Source organism: Gobius niger, assembly GCF_951799975.1.
Source record: "Gobius niger genome assembly, chromosome: 6".
NCBI classification, from domain to species: domain Eukaryota; kingdom Metazoa; phylum Chordata; class Actinopteri; order Gobiiformes; family Gobiidae; genus Gobius; species Gobius niger.
In genome coordinates this window covers 17300003-17320347 of record NC_136857.1, presented here as the reverse complement: position 1 = coordinate 17320347, position 20345 = coordinate 17300003, and the positions used below count along the sequence as shown (strand labels likewise).

The window sequence follows — 20345 nt, the reverse complement described above, 5'->3', positions numbered from 1 at the left end:
GAAACAACCTCTGCCACATCCTCTCCCTGGAAATGCAGTCATAATTGGCATCGCGCCTTACTATTAATCAAATTGAAGCATGGCCATATGGTAAAGGTTTGTAATGAGGTATTTAAGGGGTATAAATATTTATAATAACTAAAACTACTGTGACCCCCAAATTGAGCGGTCCCGCCTGCCTGTGTCAGCAGCTCATCTCCATATGCATTACGGTGCAAAGGGAATTTGCTTTTAAATAAATCTTCTTCACATAACATGGCAGTGGCGTACACACAGAATAATGAAATCTGGATGAATGCAACATTTATGGGCGACTGTTGAAAGAAATATGGGAATCACGTGTTCCTGACATGCAAGCGGCACGCACAGCATCTAAAAATGTATGCATGCTATACATTTGTAGTACTAGGAGTGAAGGAGAGAGTGCTCCTCCTACTGGATGAATGAATGCACTCTGCTGGTATCTGCAGCTACAAAATGCAGTATAATTGGCGCAGTAATCCAGGTATTTTGTATAAAAGTGAACGAAGGGAATGCACAAACAGTTTGGAGATGCTATGATCCAGACCAAAAATCTAGCTTTAACCCACATACACACGTCTCCCTGCCTCTGACAGGTTCCATAACGAAGCAAGAATCTTTGTTACTCCCTTTCCCTGTCAGTGAATGTAATTTTTTTGCCTGACCACTGCATGTTAGCATTAAAATTCTGCATACACACCATAATCCGACCAACCTATTCTATTTTTGCTGAAGCAGGAAAATGAAGCTCATTCCTTACAGTATACCCATAACAGTGGCACCATTAATGAAGCTAGTATGATCACACTAACAAGCCTTTCCTTAAAGGAATAGGCTACCGTTTTTTGCATAGTGAGATATATTCTTCCCTCAACTTAGACGAATTGATGCATAACTGTCTTGTCTTTGTCCGTGCGCTCAGTCACGCAAATGTTATTAGCATTTAGCCTCTCCTAGTATAGGTATAGCTCCAAACTGTTAGAAGCTACCAAGCTGTTCCACGTATTCCCTCGTTACATATAGTTATGTGAGCCTTTACACAATCTAAGTCTAGTTACACAAAACACATTCAAAGTGGATAAAAAGGGGTACTATATTTTAAGGCGTAATAACATAGGAGCACGTCAACGTCCATGCAGTAATATCTCACTTTTGTTGCTCGGATTACTACGCCTTACATATATAGTACCACTTTTAACCTCTTAGAAAATCAATATGTTTAATTTTGTGTAACTAGACTTAGATTGTGTAAAGGCTCACATAACTGTATTTAAAGAGGGAAGCTTCACCCCAGTTTGGGGCGATACCTGTGCTGGGAGAGGCTAAATGCTAACAACATTTGCGTGACTGAGCGCACGGACAAAGACTAGACAGTTACGTATGAACTCGTCTCAGCTAAGATAAGAACATATCTCAGTATCTAAAAACGGTGGCCTCATTGCTCTGTACTGTGCTTGGATACTGGGGCCTGCAATTAGAGGCAATCGAATCAAAATCCCAATTGGAACGGTTCCAATGAGCAGACCACGAATACAATTATGTAGGTTATGACGTTGTCTGCGAACTGGAAAGGTATACAGCAAATCACGATGCAGTTCAGAGCTCTACAAGCATGCTCTAAAAAATGCATGTGATTCTTGGATTAGACCGAACATGATTTTGGAAATATAATCGCAATCTCTACGCCACACCAATTTTCACTTGATTCCAGCAACTGCACAAAACATATATAGCCAAATGTCCTGCAATTGGCCTATCTGAGAGGAAAAAGCCATCTGACACAAACCCACAAATAGGATGACGCGCTGACGTTTTTGCATGATTCTGCTTTATGGTGTGATTAATTAATGTTTAGAGCGACGGGGACCGGTCGCACCTATATCTCCGCGAGAACTGCGGCGCTCGCGTGTGGGCGGGTGTAGGCCACAAACAGCAGATGTCATCGATGATCAGCTACTAGTTAATAAGGAAAGTGGGCGTCGGGGGGAGAGAGAGGCAGCAGAAGGTTTTTCAGACGTTCAGGGTTTTTTCAAAGTGACGCTGCTCCTGTGTTGAGTGGCCTTGGTTTCTCCTCCACATTACCCACACACCACTAGAAGCACCTCCTCAATGCAGTGGATCTTTTATCTTGCGAGCAGTGAAGGTTTGCATCGTTAGAGTAATCTAGTTTTAAGGGTGTGGCGGAGATATGCTGTATGACTCACTGCATCAAAAGTAGGAGTTTTTCATTTTACTTTGAACCTCCAGAGTTCTGCCCACATAATCACAATCCGTATTCGTTACTTGCCTGAACTGTCTCACTCTAAACACTCGTCGCCTCCCCCTAATGTCCTTAATTCTACTTCCAAAACTCTAATTGAAAAACACCACTGTTTAACTCCTGTACCTATGTTCACTCTGTTTCCTGGATTCTCATTTTCTCTCGTCTGGAGCGGCTCGGTCCCGAGGGACAGATGCGCTGTGCACGATTGTCATGGAAACAGCGGTAGATGGGAGGAAGACAAGATGGAGGAGTTGGAGCTGCCCTGGCCTCCTTTAATGGGAGGCAACTCTGCATCTGAACTAGCCAGATGTTTTCTAAGGGCGGGGAGGAGGCATTGTGGATTAAGGAGGAAATTAGCTGGGTGCTTGAGGGGGCTTCCTACTATTTTTGCAGGAATACCAAAGAAACAATATGGCAGAAAAACGTAGAGATAATCTTAAAACTTTTTTTTATATCTACAATTTTCTGCGACACATTGCTACAGCCTGGTCATGTTGTTTTTCCTATTTCATTCACTGATTTAATCCCATTTTTCATGGCTTCACTTTTTTTGCTCACTGTCAATGGCTTGTCCATTTAGTTATTTTTTCAGGACGTCATCTATATGCATGTGTTTTATTCTAATTGACGTTTCACACTCAGATCATGATGAATTACAATACAGTATGCATCAATATTGCATCACAGAAACCTTCTGGCTTGTAAATTAAGGCGTAATTTGCCCTGTTTATGATTCATGTAGTTAATGTTGCTCTTATTAACAATTACGTGATATTAAGGTTGTTTTGATTAAAGGGATATTTCAGGATTTTTTACATAGGGCCTCATTTCCTAGTTATCCAGAGTGTTGTGCAGTCCTTATATTTGAAGAGTTTAGTGGTGCTCGGCTAGTGCTGGGCTAGTGCATGTCTATGGTAACTAGTAGCCTGCATTAAAAACAGTCTGACCCAAGCACAGTGCACCTGACCATGAATTTGCATTTAAAATAACTTATATTTGAGCAGCATCAGCTTCCTGGTTGTAAACTACGCAGCGGCGGAGTGATCTGCTAGGTTACCAGACCTATAGTAGTTTGTTTACCTGCGGCCGGCATTACTACACATTCACAAAGGAGCTTTCTACAAATTAGACATGGCAATGTTTGGAGGACTACCCCATGATTTGGAAGAGGTTTTAAATGCAGGCTACTAGTTACCATAGACATGCGCTACCCTAGCACCACTAAACTCTTCAAATATAAGGACTGCATGAATAAAAATAAAAAAATCTCCAGAAATCAACAACACTCTGGATAACTAAGAAATGAGGCCTGATGTCAAAAATCCTGAAATATCCCTTTAAAAATCCATTGTTTATGAGTCCTCCCCTATGAAAAACCCTTCTATGTGTTGGCTAAAATGAGTATTTCAACTCTACTATATTGAATGACAAACTGCTTTTTGCTCCCATGCTTCACAGATTTGTGAGTCACAGATTAAGTCTCTTCTCCCGCACCATCCTCAGTCCAGTCTCACAGCCCCAACCTTATTCCTCAAAACCAATCTTCATGCATGCGCACCATCCCACTGCCGAACTTTAGCCGTGCTCAGCAAATCTCCTCTCTGCTCTTGCTCTAATCCTCCTCCTCACTTCCTGATCCCTGGCCTTCATATTTCTACTGTCGGCTCAGATATGACACACACGACTTCTCTTAGCTCCAGTAATTGTCGCCTGTGAATGATTATACCTTTTCTGCAATGGTGATCACTTAAAAGGTCACCGTATCATTCTTGCCAACTAGAATAGCATAGTACCCCTCTAAATGAGCCTAAATATGTTCCCTTAAAAAACCCTTTACAAAAAGGACTGATTATATACTATGCTATAGTATCTTTTCTGAATCATGGAACATTTATATTAAGGCATGGCAATCAGACATAGAAATCTGGTGAGTACTGGATAAAAGCTTATAAGAAGATCCAATAACAAACTACTTAAATACAAATGAGAGAATTAATGAAATAGATACTCAGAACTCCGACTTGTGCTACAATTGTCCAAAATAAAAGAGTTGCCCACAAGTAAGGGATTTTTGGAAACAAGTTGTTTTTCTGCAGGATATTGTGAAAGTTTCAATTCCCCTTGATCCCAAATTAATTCTTATTGGGCATTCTACCAAACAATCTAAATATTGGGCCAGCCAAAGACATGTTACTAAATTTAGGTATTATTTATGCCAAAAACATTCTCTTTAAACTGGAAAAAATGGGTGAACTGCTTGTTCATTATTGGATTAAGGAGATGAAGGAGTTTACTTTCAAAGATAAAGTCCATATTTTCCACCAGGTGAGGGACCCCTTTAAAAACTTTAGTGAGGAATCAGATTTCTCCCACCTGCTGGTTGAAAGTATGCATTGCTACAAAGATCAACATATTGACTGACACAGGGGGAGTCCTTTCCACCCAAGTATAATCCGGGGTGGAAACATACAAATATTCTCTCTCTGCTAAACTCTGCTGTTGCCAATCAAGTGAGGATTTCAGTCAGAATTTTAATTACACTAATAAAATAATACTACCTGCTACTGTGTGTAAAGTATCTCTAAAATACCTAATTTTTCAATACTGGTTTATTATAATCATAACTCCCCCTCCTTTATTTTACTTTTTACACCCAGTGCCACCAATTGAAGGATTTCATTCTCCAGGAGGAATTCATTTTGGTCTTGAGCTCTGATATGTTCCATTTTTTTCCTGCTCTAAATTGGGCGGGTCTGTACTATGAAAAAAACAACTCAATTTACAATTCAATTTGTTTTTGTAAAAACAAAGTTATTTTGTTTTTAAACAAAATAGATGCTCAATTTTGTTTTCAAAACAAAATAACTGCTGACTGCTGTGCAAAAGTCAGTGTGTGTAGATTAAAAACTAGAACATTAAAAAAATGTAATCGATTTTCTGAAAATATGAATAGATTTTGACTTGCGATTTTTAATTGAGAACGATTTTTTGCCCTGCCCTAGTCTGTGCTTGTATATACCATACTGGAAGATGAGTAAACATACAAAAATAGCAGCATTAATGGCAGCGGTGGGGGGATGTTGTTGGTTTAACTAGTTGTAGTGATGTTAATATACTACTACAGCTACTCCTGACATTACTACTACTATGACTAGTACAACTACTACTGCTGCTGCAGCTACTATTATTATTATTTGCTTTTGATGAAAGCAACAGTAACAGCAAAACATGTGAAATTGTACCCGTTCATAGACCCTTTTCCCTCTCTCTTCTTTCGCCACTGTGAGATCAATAAAGTCCTGTCTTATCTTATCTTTCTAACTATGCCACTCTGCCCTGTCCCTTAAAAAGTTCCATAATGATTTTGACATTTACCAGAATCCAATAAGGTTGATCGAGCAAAAGAACAGTCTGTTCACTTGAGCGCGCGATTTAAGGAGAGAGAGTACTTCCAAATTAACACTCAGCCTATCCCACACAATACTGATGCAGCATTTTACGTTTATCCAGGCTGGGAGCTCACACCATTGTCCTCTGACACGCTGTGCGGGGATATTGACCTGCTAAATGCTGGGAAAGAAAATACCACATCTTCTAACTGATACATGAAAACTGCTCTCCATCATTACCATCGATAATCTGAACATACTTAACACCACTGTCCTTTTTTTTACTGAAAATGCATTGTAACATACACTTCAACATGCGCTCCCTCCTTCAGTGATTCTTCATTCACTCTTATTTGTCCACTCTTTACATCATCTGCCGTGATGTTCGCCCACTCTGCGGCCTCATTCTTGTTCCTTCTTCCTTTATCCTACTTTTTGTGCCAGATACTCAATCTGTTCCCTGTTCAGCAGATGTCTAGTTTACAATTATGTAAGCAACATTAGAACTTTGTGCGATTCAGACAAAACAAGGGGTCAGCGCAAATGTTTTAGGTGAAAGAGAGAGGAAAATAAATTACGAACACACACATACCTCTTTGCACCAGCATGGTAACTTCACTTCCCCGGGGGCATTTGCTCAGCAGGTCCACCACCTGGTTGTGGCTCATGTTTTGGACGTTCCTTTTGTTGACCTCCATCAGAATGTCCCCTTCTTTCAGGCCCCTGCAGCGAGGGTAGTCCACGATCTGCTTCACCCGCTGCCCTCCGCCCGTTAGACTGTCCGCAATGGTGAAGCCGAAGCCCTTGTCCCCCTTCTCCATGTGGATGGTTATAAGCTCGGGCTGCGTGGCTATAGAGGACGCCAAAGTAACCACGTCGCTGGAGTAGCCGTGGGACCCGTTGGAGGCCACGTCCGCGGAGGGGCTGTGCGGTCTCGGCTCCCTCATACCGTTCACTGGTCCCACTTGGTTGGACTGCTCGAAAGACTCCTGTCCGTTCACGATGATGGGCTCCTTGTCCAAGATGGCCACTGACGTCACCAGGCTGGTGTTGGGGTCGTCGGGGTCGAAGGGCAGTGGGTAGCCGCGACATAAGGCCAGGTCCACCATGGACCCGATGGGGATGGACTGGAAGATCTTGACCACCTGAGCATGCGTGTATCCCAGCACAAGGGTGTCGTTCACACTCACAATGACGTCACCTGCAAAGACAAGACATGACTGGTCAGATTAATCGTGTGTTATCCACTATTTTAAAAAATGATAGCTAATTTAGTAATCCATAATCGTTATTGATCTATACACAGAAAACAGGTTTCATCATAAAGAGAGAGCTGCAGTTAAATCAAAATGAGGATGAAGATTACTCATGTTTTTGTTAAATGTTGTTAAGAATTAAAATACACAATAAAAATAAGTCACCTACTAATAACTACTTCAATAGTCATTAGTATAACTGTAGATGATTATACAATATGAAGATCACATAATATTACTGCACTAAACCATTACAAGAGTGCCCCCTGTGGCTGGAGTCTATGTAATGCACCTGTCTCCATCTTGCCATCCACCGCTGCAGGTCCATCCAGCACCAGGCTCTTGATCTGGAGGAACTCGTCAGGCTCGTCTCCTCCGACCACAGTAAACCCAAACCCACGCCGGCTCTTCTTTAGCTTCGTGTTGATGAAAGTGCCGTTGAGCTCAGCTGGGTTTCTGGTAAAGAAAGGCTTCCCTCCTACAGAGCAGTGGAGAGAGTCTTAGCAGTTTGTTTGCCAATAAATTCGCCCTTAAATCAAGCTGTAGACAGAAGTAGCATTACGTTTAACTCCAGTGGGGCCCGCAGGTAGAGTGGGCAGGACTTGTGGATCCCTGTATGTCTCTAGATGATTTGGAACGTAGTTGGCCAAAGGAGCTGCTGCTGAAGAATGCTCTTCTATCCACTCTGTTTAAGTAAATCCATCAGGTTTTGTTATATCCACATAAACAGATGAACCATTCAACCATTTAAGACACATACCACACTCACGCACAAAGCTTGAAGCACATCGTGTTATTGCACATATGTCAATGTCTAAGGAGTCTCATTTAATGATCATGGTAACTCTTGGTAACGCAAGGCTTTCTTAGAAAAAAAACTCTAATATGTACAATCATGAGTCTTTTGCAGTTGAAATGTTTTAGTGCCATTTTTATTTGCTTTGAAGATATAAAATTGAGGAGTTTCACGATTGTAAAATGCTTGTGTAGTATTGTGTGAATACTAATGACCCCTTGCACCCTTTTTTGCTGCTTTATGTTGTCAGACAATGGTACAGCAGCCAATATATTTACTTAAGTACTGAAGTTACAGCGCTACCTTAAAATAATTTTGCTCAAGACGTAAAAAAAAAAGTTCAAGTACCTTGTAAAGGTAAAAAAAAAGTTCTTGAAAATACAACTTGAGTAGGCCTGGTGAGAAACTATATGAGCTATATGATAATATATGTTTTAGTCTAAATGTAATTTGAATTAAAAAAAGAAAAGAATATTTCTAGAAGATAAACTTAAAGCAGTACTAAGTAACTCATGCCCCTAGAGGCCATAAGCGCCACTGCACATGCTGCTCATTAATTGTCCGTGAGAGTAAATACTACGACAAAGGGAAAAAGGAATATTGTACATTGTGCCACAACCCAATTACACAATGGAGATATTTTTTTTTCACTCAAACTTGGCTTTAAATACTGTTTTAAGTGGCACTAGCCCGCAGTTAGCTTTGCCGGTTAGCCTGTAAGCGTCTTCTTCGTGAGTCCATTAGTGTGTATTGGTGACTCCGACCCGGAGGCAGGAAAGTGGCAATTGTAGTTTTCTGGCTAGAGACACCGGGGGAGATGAAAGACCCCCCAATCATCAACACTTGTATTACCCTCAGAGGGACTACGAAAAGGATTTATTAAGGTAAACAAGTTACTTGGTTGGTACTGCTTTATTAATTACTACTACTTCAAAACTGTAACTCAAAAATGCGCAAATGTATGTGTGATACATCTACTCCAAGAAGTACAGTTACTTCAGTTACTTAAGTTCTCTTCAGCCAATGTCCTTTATTGTGGTGGTACTAATTTAGGAGTAGGAAATGTGCTACACTAAAGTTGGTTAATGTTTCGCCCTAAATGTATGAATGAAAAACACAGCACTAATGATTGTAACGCACGTAAATAAAATCATACACACAAGACGACAGCACCAGGATTTGGACCAGTGCAGATGCAGAAACAACATTTGTGAGATGTTCAAGTTTCTGTTCTGTCGCACGGCCATCATCATCACAGACACAGAGAAATGCAGCTGGTCCAAACCCGTGGCACAGACACTCTCACGATAAAGACGAGACAAACACAAAGAAAGAAAGAAATGATGCCGTGCCAGGGCAGGAAACGAACCTCGAATATACCGCTCACCTTCAGGAGGCTGCGGCTGCTGCTCCAGGATTTTGCGGCGCCGAGCCTCCACCACCGGGTTCTCATACTGCGTCTTCCTATTGATATGACTGTGACACAGACAGCAACACAACAGGGTTACCTTGGAAGTCTGTCCACTTTGTTGGTTACCTGACCACTAGCAACAAGCAAATAACAAATTAGTTTCCCTTGTGAGGTTGTGATTACAAAGGAAGTATGACTTTCAGAACAGACGGAAACAGTTAACTGGCTTGTGACTTCTTGTGGCAGCATCTGGCCTAATCGATCAAAACTGCTAAGTCAACATAAGCGCTAACGATATATTATTTTTAAGGTAATGGTTGGATAATGAGGATTGGAAGCACAAAGAGAGGAACTTACTCAACATAATATACACCGTACACTGGGTCATCTATCCTCTCCCATCCTGGAGGCAACTCTGAAAAACACAACACACACAATGAGCATTATTTATTTTAGTCAAATTAAGAGGTTATTGTTGTTACATTTATATACATATATATATTTATATATCAAATCAGTATCAAAATGGAGCCAAGAAGCAGACGGAGATTTTCGCTTTCATCACTGCTTGTAGTTTATTGATACCCCTTCGCTGTTATTTATTCTTATCTTGAGATGAAACGCTCTTCTAGAGAACCATGTACATTAGGAAGTGGCTGAAAGATGAGGCCTCGGACTACTATGGTTTTCCTCAGCAGTATTTGATTTCAGAGACATTAGCTCCTTATGTTACTGTGGGATTTTCCCCAAGTCCAGTAAACAACTTTTAAGAGAGACTGGGTTTCACAATCGATAATCACAGACTCTCAGCATGCGCGGGGCCAGCAATAATAAGGCCAGAGCCAGACACTCAATGTCTTGTTGGAGATGTAGCTCATTCCATAACAACCTTGTTTTTTCATGCTACAAATGGGATGGGATCGCCAGCTGAGCCTCTTCTCTGTGAAGTGGCTCCAAGAACATTTAAAGCCAGTGCCCTCAACAGCATTGCATGTCCTTGTTCTGAAAAATGTATTTGTGACAAAAGAGAATAATTTGATACTGGCTGCTTGGGTGATCCCACTATCCCAAAGTTTGCTGGTTTGATCGTTGGCCCACAACATAAAGCACTTAAAGTAGTTACATCCACCGCTATAGAAGTTTCAACATCGAAAAGGCAAATTAGGCCACAATAAATGTGTGAAGCATCAAAGCTCACTTGAAGAGGGAAAGACGGCAGCTTGGCGCTGACAAGTGACATTACCATTTGTATTGGTATGCATAGTAGGATTATACAGCACACTGTAAACCATGAACAAGAACATGTTTTGTGTTAAATGCAAATGCTCATACCTAATTCACTCTCCAGGTCCTCTGTATGTATCCCTTCTTCTCCAAGACGAAAGCAGGATGAGACAAAAAAGCAAAATGAAGAGAGCAAAGATGGGAAGAAAAGATTGTACGAAGAGAATATGGGAAGGTAAACAAACAAAGGATGGAAAATAAACAGTCCAGAGAAAAACAAGAAACAAAACAAACCTCCTTAGTTGAAGAAGACATCACAACATCTATCATTTTACATAGCAGTTTTACAGTGAGCAAATACTCTTTACTTAATACTCTTTGGTGCAACTTTTTGTGTGACCACTGGATGGTGCAATTTTATAACTAAACACAAACTGAGCCATCATGAGCATTGATCCAACTCTTGACTTACAGGGATGAAATTGTGTATGTATTGAGATTGTGTTGCAATGCAGGTCTTTAAAAATAAATCAATTTACAAATACTCTACAATGAGGATGCCCACAGTATGGTGTACGGTGGATTAAGGGCTGCTACAGCGATAACCAACAGTGAGTACATGTGGCACTTCACTGGGGTGTTAATGTGCTTTGTGTTGTGTAAATGATCTGGAGCTTACCATCGTCATCACACTCCTCCAGTGGTCGGGAGCCTTTGTCTCTGCACCGAGGATCCAGCCATGACGTGGTCTTTGTGTTGTGGCTGAGAAGAACAAACAGAAGAGAGCATGATTCAACAAAAGCTGTCAATGCAACTTATAAAAGCACAGCAGGGGCGAGAGTGCGTCAATGAGAATTACAGAAACAAGCACGTCAGCAAGTTTGTAAGAAGCTTTTGCAGAAAACACTAAATTAAAGCAAGCAACACAGGCAGAAGTGCACTGACAGTTCCTGATAATGATCATATTTTTGTAATAAATAGACATACGAGCCCTGTGAACACACAGCCATAACTGTGTGGGGCGCCTCTGCTGTGCTGCTGGAAGACAGAGAGGTGGAGTAGTCAGGTGATCAGATCTGATCTCCTTCAGAGATCGGGGCTGATGGAATTAACAGGAAGGCAGTGCCACCAGGGGGCGGGGCAAGTGGAGAGGGAAGGCCTTAAAGTACAGTGACAGTGGGAAGCCAATGGGCAAACAAGAATGCAGGTAAAATACAGAGAAGCTAATGTTGCCACCTCTGAAATAAACCAAGTACATACTCTATAAAGTAGAGCTCTCCATTTTCAGTGTAGGCCATCTCCCAGTTCTCAGGCAGTGGTCCCAGAGGGTCATCAGGAGAGACCTGTGGCTCAGCCAGTGTCTGCTGCCCGCTGTCTGATGTGGAGATGGCTGCATTGTTCAGACCAATAGGAGCATGTGCTGCGTAGGGCCGGAGAATACCACCGCGGCTCTCGTCCGGGTCGTTTGGGTTACCTGTGCACAGCAAAGGAGAGGGGAAGAGACTACGCACTAAGGATCCTGGGCACGACAAAGCACGACACAACAACAAAAAGAGAGAAATATAAAAAAGTTTATGTTTCATGCAAAAAACAAAAGCATGCAGCAACACAGAGCATGCAATAACAACTATGGCATTTTACAATATAAGGAACATATTGAACATATTTTTCCCACCATGCTTGGGTTTGTTCTCACCCACTTCTCCTCTGGAGTAAAAGCCACTGGACTATGCAAATGTCTACAACAAAACAGTGCTTTCCAAACTTCCAAACCCCCCACTTTACCCCCAATCTACGGCCCCACCCTTAGGCTCCTCTCTCCTGAAAGCACACTCAACCCTACCCCCAGCCACAGCTCTGGCTCACTGTGCTCCTACACTTCCTGGGCCTTTCAGACTTGATCAAATGCTAATTCACCCTCTGCAGCTTGGCATGGGGACACAGAAAGCATACATTCCCAGCATCAGGAAAACAACACAGCCTGGGGGAGAGACTCAGTTAAAAGAAAAGAATGTAGGTAATTAGTTTCATTAGTCCAATCAAAAATGTGCAGGGGAAAAGGATTTAAGCCATAAAAGTTGTTTTTCTAGGGCAACCTAAAATCTTACAATTGCATGATTTTGCAATATTTATTTTTTCCCTTCCTTATAAGGCAAATGGAAGTGTGTGTATGCTGACAAAATGAAATCAACTTAACAGAACACAAAATGTGATTAATGATTAACATATTTTTTAAATGTCTTTTTTCATGCCATACAGGATCTAGGTGAATTTTTGATGCTGGAAACTTTTCATGGGAATTAGCATAGAATAATTGGGATATATATATAAAGGAACTAATGGGAATAAACAGGACATAAACTGAATATTGCTTGTACACAGACAGATATAAACTGCAACATATAAATCTGATTTGATAGTTGTACACTGAAATATCCAACACTGTGGTTCTGAAGCCTGAAGAGGACAGTGTTTTAGGTGTATCTTGCATATATTCCCCAAGTGTATATAGCATTACAACTGTATATAGTTTTAAGAGTGTGCGTCAGTCTGTAGAGATGGTTCTATAATTTAGGTCTGTTTATATATAATTGATTGATGATATAAAATTTTGCCGGAGGACATGAAGCCTCACATTCCTTGTATGGGTCGAGGGTGTGACATTACTTAAAGGAATAGTTTTCGCATTCTGAGATATGTTCTTACCTGAGCTTAGAGAAGTTGATGCGTACCTGTCTGGTCTTTGCACGTGTGCTCAGTCACGCAAAAACACAGAACATGTTGTTGGCATTCAGCCTCTTCTTCTCTCCTCTATGGACCTTGTAAGGCGTAATAATACCTTAGGAGCACTTCCACTTTACTGCACGGACGTCGAAGTGCTCCTAAGGTATTGTTACGCTTAAAATATAGTGCCCCTTTTTATCAGCTTTGAAAATCGACATGTTTAATTTTGTGTGACTATACTTGGATTGTGTAAACGCTCACGTAACTGTATTTAAATAGAGGAAACGTGGAAGAACTTGGTCGATTCTAACTTCACCCCCGTTTGGGTCGGTAGAGAAGAGGAGGAGAGGCTAAATGCTACCAACATGTTCGGTCTTTTTGCGTGACTGAGCGCACGCATAAACACCAGACAGTTACACATCAACTCGTCTAAGCTCAGGCAGGAACATATCTCAGTATGGAAAAAACAGTGGCTTATTCCTTTAAATGCATGTTTTATGGTTATAAAACATAGTTAATGGATAGCATCCCACTAATAGTTGATTCAATGAAAAACACAAAAATCAAATGTTTATTTAAAGGTACACTGCGTACCATTTTGGACTATACTGTTGCCATCACTACAATACTTGCTCCTAATGACCAGCTTGACGGAAAATGCTATTTCTGCAGTGAGAAATCAAAGAATGGATTTGGATGGGAACCTAACCTGCTTATCTCAAATTCTGCTGACTTTAGTCGACATCTCCATGGAAACGAGCTGGAGACGTACCCACTCCCGGTAAAGTTATGTCATGTCTTAGGAAAGCTGAGCCACTTACAGCAAAATCACATGTTTGTTTGAGGTATTTTTCAATGATGAGAATGTCTGTCATAAAATAAAAGCTTGTATTTCAATTTATTTTTTTGGGTAGTTTTGACAGTTTTCAACCTTTCAAAATTCCTGAGATAATGTTCCCATTGAAAGTTCCTGGAAATTTATCGTGAAATTGCCACTCCCTTGCTATATCTGGCCTATTTTAGTAGAAGAAGTAAAGAAAAGTTTAAAAAAATGTGGCATGCAGTGAAAAATTATTCAAACGTCACAAAAGCTGAAAACCAGGGGAATGATCATCTTTGAAATCAATTTGACAACACCCTGATAATAGCAAGCTTTGTGAAAGTGTCTTTTAATCAGATTCATGGATTGGACACTGATAAATATATACAATTGTCAAATGGTCTCAACTTATATAGCGCTTTTCCACCTACATTAGGCACTCAAAGTGCTTTACAGCAAGGCTCCACTCACCCATTCATACTCTCATTCATACACCAATGTTCGCAGACACTGGGGGCAATGTGGGTGAAGTGTCTTGCCCAAGGACACAACGACAGTGTGCACTTTCAGGAGGTGGGATTCAAACCCCCGACCTTCCGATCATGAGACGACCCTCTCTACCATCTGCGCCACCGTCGTCCAACCAGTCCCACCAAGACACCGTTGTCAGCAAGTGTCTTGAGATGGACTAAATATATACTAGGATTACTGATTAGTGCTGATTAGTGCATGTATGAATGAAAATACAGGTCTGTATGGTTTTGATTAATATAACATTATGACAAATCTAAACAAAAGTTGGTTTTGTACCCCTTTAGGTAAACAAGCATGCAAAGAGGGAACTCATGCAGCATATAGAAGCAGCGAGGAGCCCACCTGTGAAACTGTTGTTCATTTCCGAGGCCTGGTCGTCATCGTCGTCGTCAGCAGGCACTACTCGGGCGTTTTGCATGTCATTGTAGGACTTGGTGCGCTTCGGGGTGGACTGCTGTGAGTCTGGAGCACCGAGGATCACTGTCCCAATGATGGGCTGCCGCGGTGGCTTGGGGGTCCCATAATAGTTTCCTAGGAAACAAGGAAGCACATTAGCATGCTCAGAGAGAGGCAAGGAAAGGCATGAGATGGAGGAAGAAAAAGCAGAGGGTACAAAGGATTGCCAGAGAGGAGAGCGAGAGCATGTGGAGGGTTTTACTTGAATAAAAAATCTCAAGCTGCTAATGGGAAATGCACAATGTGACAACAACGAATAAAACACACACTTTGTCTAAAACAGTGAATCTGAACTGGTTGATTGGTATCCAAAAGTGGGTGGTACAACCATTTTTGGTGGGTAACGAGCCTGCCCCCAGGTGTGAACTTTATTCAGTATATCAATTGAAAATGTGAAAAAACACAACCTGACAAATGGCTGCTGCTGATTTTTTTTATGACAATTTCAGCTCTACCTGTAAATTCAATGCTCAAATCTACAATCTGGGGGAAAATACAGTATATTTACAATATTGGATGCACTCCTGATTACAAAAAGGCCTGACTGAGAAGGCCTTGAAGATGACCATTGATTCAGTGAAAGTGTACTTATAGCTAGTGTGAGAGAAGGGAATGTAGAAGTATAAGTGAGAGGAAAATGATCCACAATGGCAACTACAGAAAGACGACACCTGAAAGGTTTGAACATGCAGTCTGTTTACACTCCTGGTTCTTGACTTCTAACAACAGAAGCCTTAATCCCAGTTTACCCTTTTCCTGCGCTATATGTTCCGTTGCAAACCTTTCTACAAATAGCCCAACACTAGGTTATATAGTTTAAATCCAGTCTGATCGATGAGTGTGAAGCAGAAATGCTCTCCTTGTGCTCACAGCTGATACAAGATACTGCTGATCCAAAATGAATCACACATACATAATTCAACACAATTATGTAATCGTACTACTTTCATTGGCTTGGGAGAAATAGCACTCGACTTGACAGCCAACAATTTAGAAAAATCATTAGCTCTACAATTTAGTGTGACAAATCGGTAGGCCAGTCAGGAAATAAAATAACGTAGGAAGAATGCATTACAAAAATACAGTTCTTCATTAGTTATTACAGGTAGTATATTGAAATACTTAGATAGAATTGGTATTTACGCTAGCTTTTAGTCGAACAGGAGTTTTCCATATTAGTATTTCAAATTTCATTTCATACTATACTTTCAAACTATATGTTTTCTTGTAAGCTAAAGAGAATTAGGCCATGTGTCATGCACTGATACTGGGATGAGATGATATAGATGTATAACGCTTTGTACCTTCCAGATATGATTAGAATATGTGCCAAGGACAGACTATCTCACTAGTGGCACCAAACATCAAGACATTTTGTATTGCATGTTCATTATACACGTCATATAGCATATTAAAACAATCTGTGGACTTTGTAAAAAAGAGGACATTGTGTTGGTGGATTTATGTTACAATGCCTCTACTGACTGCCTCTGAATTGCCTGTTTGAACTTTTGGTTACTGTCATTAATAGATCTGACTCTACACCGAGTACTGCTGCCTCTCTGGTTTGGATTTTTCAACTTCGACAGTGTACTACTTTCATCACGGAAATCTTTTACTCTTTTAGGAGCAAAGAATCTCAAATAACTTACTTTAAAAGGTATTAAAGCAAAATTATATTCTCCTTACTTATGACAAAATCCAAAATGACTACTCAAGGCATGTCTCTTTTGTGCACCGGTGGAGTCCTGTGGACAGGTATTTGACATTGTCTGTGTGAAAAGAAGAAATGTGCCAACAAAAGAGGAGCTGGTGCCAAGCAGATTATCGTCGTAACAGTCTCTGCTGCCTGCGCCGTGCTACTCTCACAGTCACAAACTCACGACCAAATACACACAGAAACACACACCACTCCTGCTACAGTCCCCGCGCACTCATACACACTGTTCACGGGGGTTTCTGTCAGACTTGTGCTGTCCTAATCAGACTGAGAGGGGCAGATGCGAAGCGACCTGCTGCCTCCTGGATACATCCTCTTTCCCATCATGCACTGCATAATCAAAACCAACCAACTGCTCACAACTGCCTGGGACAGTCTATTACAGACGTCTGTATTGTATGTCACTAACTTTTGTGTCGGCTAAATTACTTTTATTGGCATACATCAGAAATCACCTTTAATCAAATGAACAAAGTCTCCCAGGTGAAACAGGTAAAAAAAAAATGCATATTATGTGCTGTATATTATGTTATCTCTGTGATCAACAATTGAGTTTAATTGGTTCACATGACTTTACTATTTACTCTGTGCACAATGATAAAATTCTTGAAAGCAAACAAACACATACTGTATAAGGGCGACTGTTCTCAAATTGCAGCGTGAGTATCACCAGATTGTTTTGAACTTATTGCAAAGTTGGCCCCACCTGGGTTACACAAGTCCTTATTCATTTAGTCTTCATTCAGACCTTGTTTAGCCCAAAATAAATCATTATTATATGAGTTAATTCTTTTTTTGTGCTTTTTTTGTTTTGTCTTAGTTTGAACTTGTTTAGTTTATGTTTTATTTACTTTTGTTTCATTTGGTATGTAGTACAATGGTAGACGTGGACTGAGTTTTTGCAGTGTTCTGTGTTTAGTCCTGTTTTAGTTCATTTTTGTGTGGTCTTTTGAGGTGGCACAAGAAGATAAAAGTATCACAAACGAGTACTTTTTTTCAATTAGTACCAACCTAAATAATCCTACTCCAAACTAGGGGCCTACTTGCAGTCATTTGCAGAAGGGAAATTTGTTGCTTGCACCTGATGTTTCATGGGGATCAAAACCACTTAAATCTTGGCTCGCTGCATGTTGGGAAGAATAAATGCTGAAGGCTGCTTTATGTAGTTGTGTAGCTGTGGTGAATCGGGACACCTGTGGACACCCGTGACTTGCAACACTATGTCAGCTGAGGCGCAGTTTACACGGCGACAAAACAGCGGTACGTTGTTAACAGACACACGTGTCTTTTACACCAGTGGTTCCCAACCTTTTTTGCCTCACGGACCCCTTGAATCGTTGATTTTTACTCCTAGTACCCCCTACCTCGAGAATTCTGCCAATATTTTCACCACATGGTTAACTGAACTGAGTGTTGTTTTCAAAATGAAGCTAAAATACTTCCAAATTCAAATATTTTACTGAACAACATCATTACAATTAGCAGAACTAAGTGACTTTTTTACCTTTATAATTCCTTTGCGTAGTCCCTCTGGGGTAATACAAGTGTTAATGGGATGATTGGGGGGTCTTTCATCTCCCCCTGGCGTCTCTAGCCAGAAAACTACACTTGCAACTTTCCCTGCTCTGACCCGGCAGCCCCAATACACACTAATGGAAAACAGCTCCCTCGCTGCTCTCAGTTGTTCTACAAAACCACTTTTGGCTCGCATTTCTGAGGTTTATGACATGGCGGACAGGTAAGTCACTGTATTCTGTCTACAGGTTTTGAATTGTTGATGAACATTTAGCAAAACGTTGGCTTATCACAATCCGCAGAAGCTAACAGGCCAACGGGCAAAGCTAACTGTGGGCTAGCGCCTCTTGAACAGTAGGAAGTAGAATAGATGTATTCCTCTGTGTACTCACGGTGTTTATAAAAGCATTTGTTAGGAACGCTGTTTACTGGGCAAAGGCATGGACTGCAGTTTCTACGGTTTTGTTGACACTTCATTATTTTATAATTTAACGCAGATCGAGAGAGGACGTGGCGGCTGCGTTTCGATGGAGATTATTGCCCTGTAAACAGTGCCTGAGATATAGTCATGGCCGCCACCGTGGCACTCACCTTCATACGTTCCTATTTCCAGAAGAGTTCCGTTCTCCTCGAGTTCTAGGAAGTCCTCCACAGACAGGAAGTTGTAATCCACTCCTGGGACCTCACCGTCTCGAGGAGGCCGGGTTGTACCTAAAGATGAGAGAAAAACAATTAGCTTGGCCTGTGTTACTTCAGCTTTTGCCAGCTTCCTCTCAATAACATACAAGGAAAAGTTAAATTATGACTCCAAATAGTTCCAAGTGGTAAATTAAACATCTGTTTGTGGTGGAGCGCGCAACTACGTCACAACGTTATAATAGCAGGCCAACAAACCGACTTCATCAGCCCAAGAAAATGAATATAAAATAGCCAGAATGCAAGTGAAATCAGGATTTAAGAAAGTGCAAATATCAAGGAGGGTTTTCGCCGATTTTTGACATAGGGCCTCATTTCCTAGATATCCAGAGTGTTGTTGATTTCTGGACATAGATATATTTTTATCATTCGTGCAGTCCTTATATTTGAAGAGTTTAGTGGTGCTAGGCTAGTGCTAGGCTAGCGCATGTCTATGGTAACTAGTAGCCTGCATTAAAAACTTCTTCAAAATCATGGGGTAGTCCTCCAAACGTTGCCATATCTGATTTGTAGAAAGCTCCTTTGTGAATTCCACATGTAGTAATGCCGGCCGAAGGTAAACAAACTACTGTAGGCCTACCTCCAGTAACCTAGCAGATCACTCCGCCGAAGCTGTGCTGCTCAAATATAAGTTATTTTGAATGCAAAATGGTTATATTTCAAAAAGTATTCAGTCAACACAGACATTTTAAAGTGATTTGCCACAGGTGCACTGTGGAGTGTGTCAGACTGTTTTTTAATGCAGGCTACTAGCTACCATAGACATGCATTAGCCTAGCACTAGCCTAGCATCACTAAACTCTTCAAATATAAGGACTGCCTGAATTAATAAAAATGTCTCAAGAAATCAACAGCACTCTGGACAACTAGGAAATGAGGTCCTATGTCAAAAATCATTATAGTATAGTCGGATGAACCATATTATAACAGATGGGTCCTGATCTTGAGGTGCATTGATGAATGATTTGTGGTTTGTGGTGATACATCTTGAAGCAGAAACAAAGGAAGATGACACCAGACAATTGAGACAGCAGCTACTATGCGGGTCTGCTCAGAAAATAAACCAGAGGCTTATGAAATTAGTGGCAAAGGCTTATAATGATTTTAAATGTATTGCTATTGTTATATCAGGGCTGCCAACTCTCACGCTTTCACCGTGAGACACACGCATTTGAGTGCCTTCACACGCTCTCACGGCTCATTTTTTGTACAGTATTATTCGAATGCACGACGCGCGGGACGTGAGCGCGGCCTGCGGAGAAAGGGTTTTAGAGCGCGGCTCCGGGGAAACAGCGAGAGAGAGAGAGCGCCCGGGCCATGGGAGAGAAAAAGGCGCGTGGGTTCTGTGACTGACGAGGCGGCTACAGGAGCCCCGACACTCACATCGTCCACCTGTTCGCTCAGCTCACTCCACTCCTGGCCGCCTCCGAAGCGACATCACCGCGCCCACTGCCTCCTCCTCCCCGGTCACCTCCGCCGCTGCTGCCCCACGGGGAGCTCAAAGTGAGCAGCATAAAGCA

The 20345-nt window shown here is 41.3% G+C and overlaps 1 protein-coding gene across 12 annotated transcripts in view; it reads right to left on the bottom strand.

Annotated features, from left to right (window-relative positions):
• LOC306963952 (membrane-associated guanylate kinase, WW and PDZ domain-containing protein 1-like) overlaps window positions 1-20345 on the bottom strand; it is a 96466-nt gene that overhangs the window by 19925 nt on the left and 56196 nt on the right. For 4 of the 12 annotated variants that reach the window (XM_079557745.1, XM_079557742.1, XM_079557744.1 and 1 more), the window contains 11 exons: window positions 18721-18840; window positions 14781-14969; window positions 11621-11879; window positions 11348-11398; window positions 11040-11122; window positions 10469-10507; window positions 9494-9551; window positions 9095-9201; window positions 7492-7614; window positions 7222-7407; window positions 6266-6874 (listed from right to left, as the gene is read on the bottom strand). In XM_079557745.1, coding sequence (XP_079413871.1) covers window positions 6266-6874; window positions 7222-7407; window positions 7492-7614; window positions 9095-9201; window positions 9494-9551; window positions 10469-10507; window positions 11040-11122; window positions 11348-11398; window positions 11621-11879; window positions 14781-14969; window positions 18721-18840 — 1824 coding nt within the window. The remainder of the gene's footprint in view (window positions 1-6265; window positions 6875-7221; window positions 7408-7491; window positions 7615-9094; window positions 9202-9493; window positions 9552-10468; window positions 10508-11039; window positions 11123-11347; window positions 11399-11620; window positions 11880-14780; window positions 14970-18720; window positions 18841-20345) is intronic. The other 8 variants (XM_079557748.1, XM_079557747.1, XM_079557749.1 and 5 more) reach the window with 8 other exon arrangements.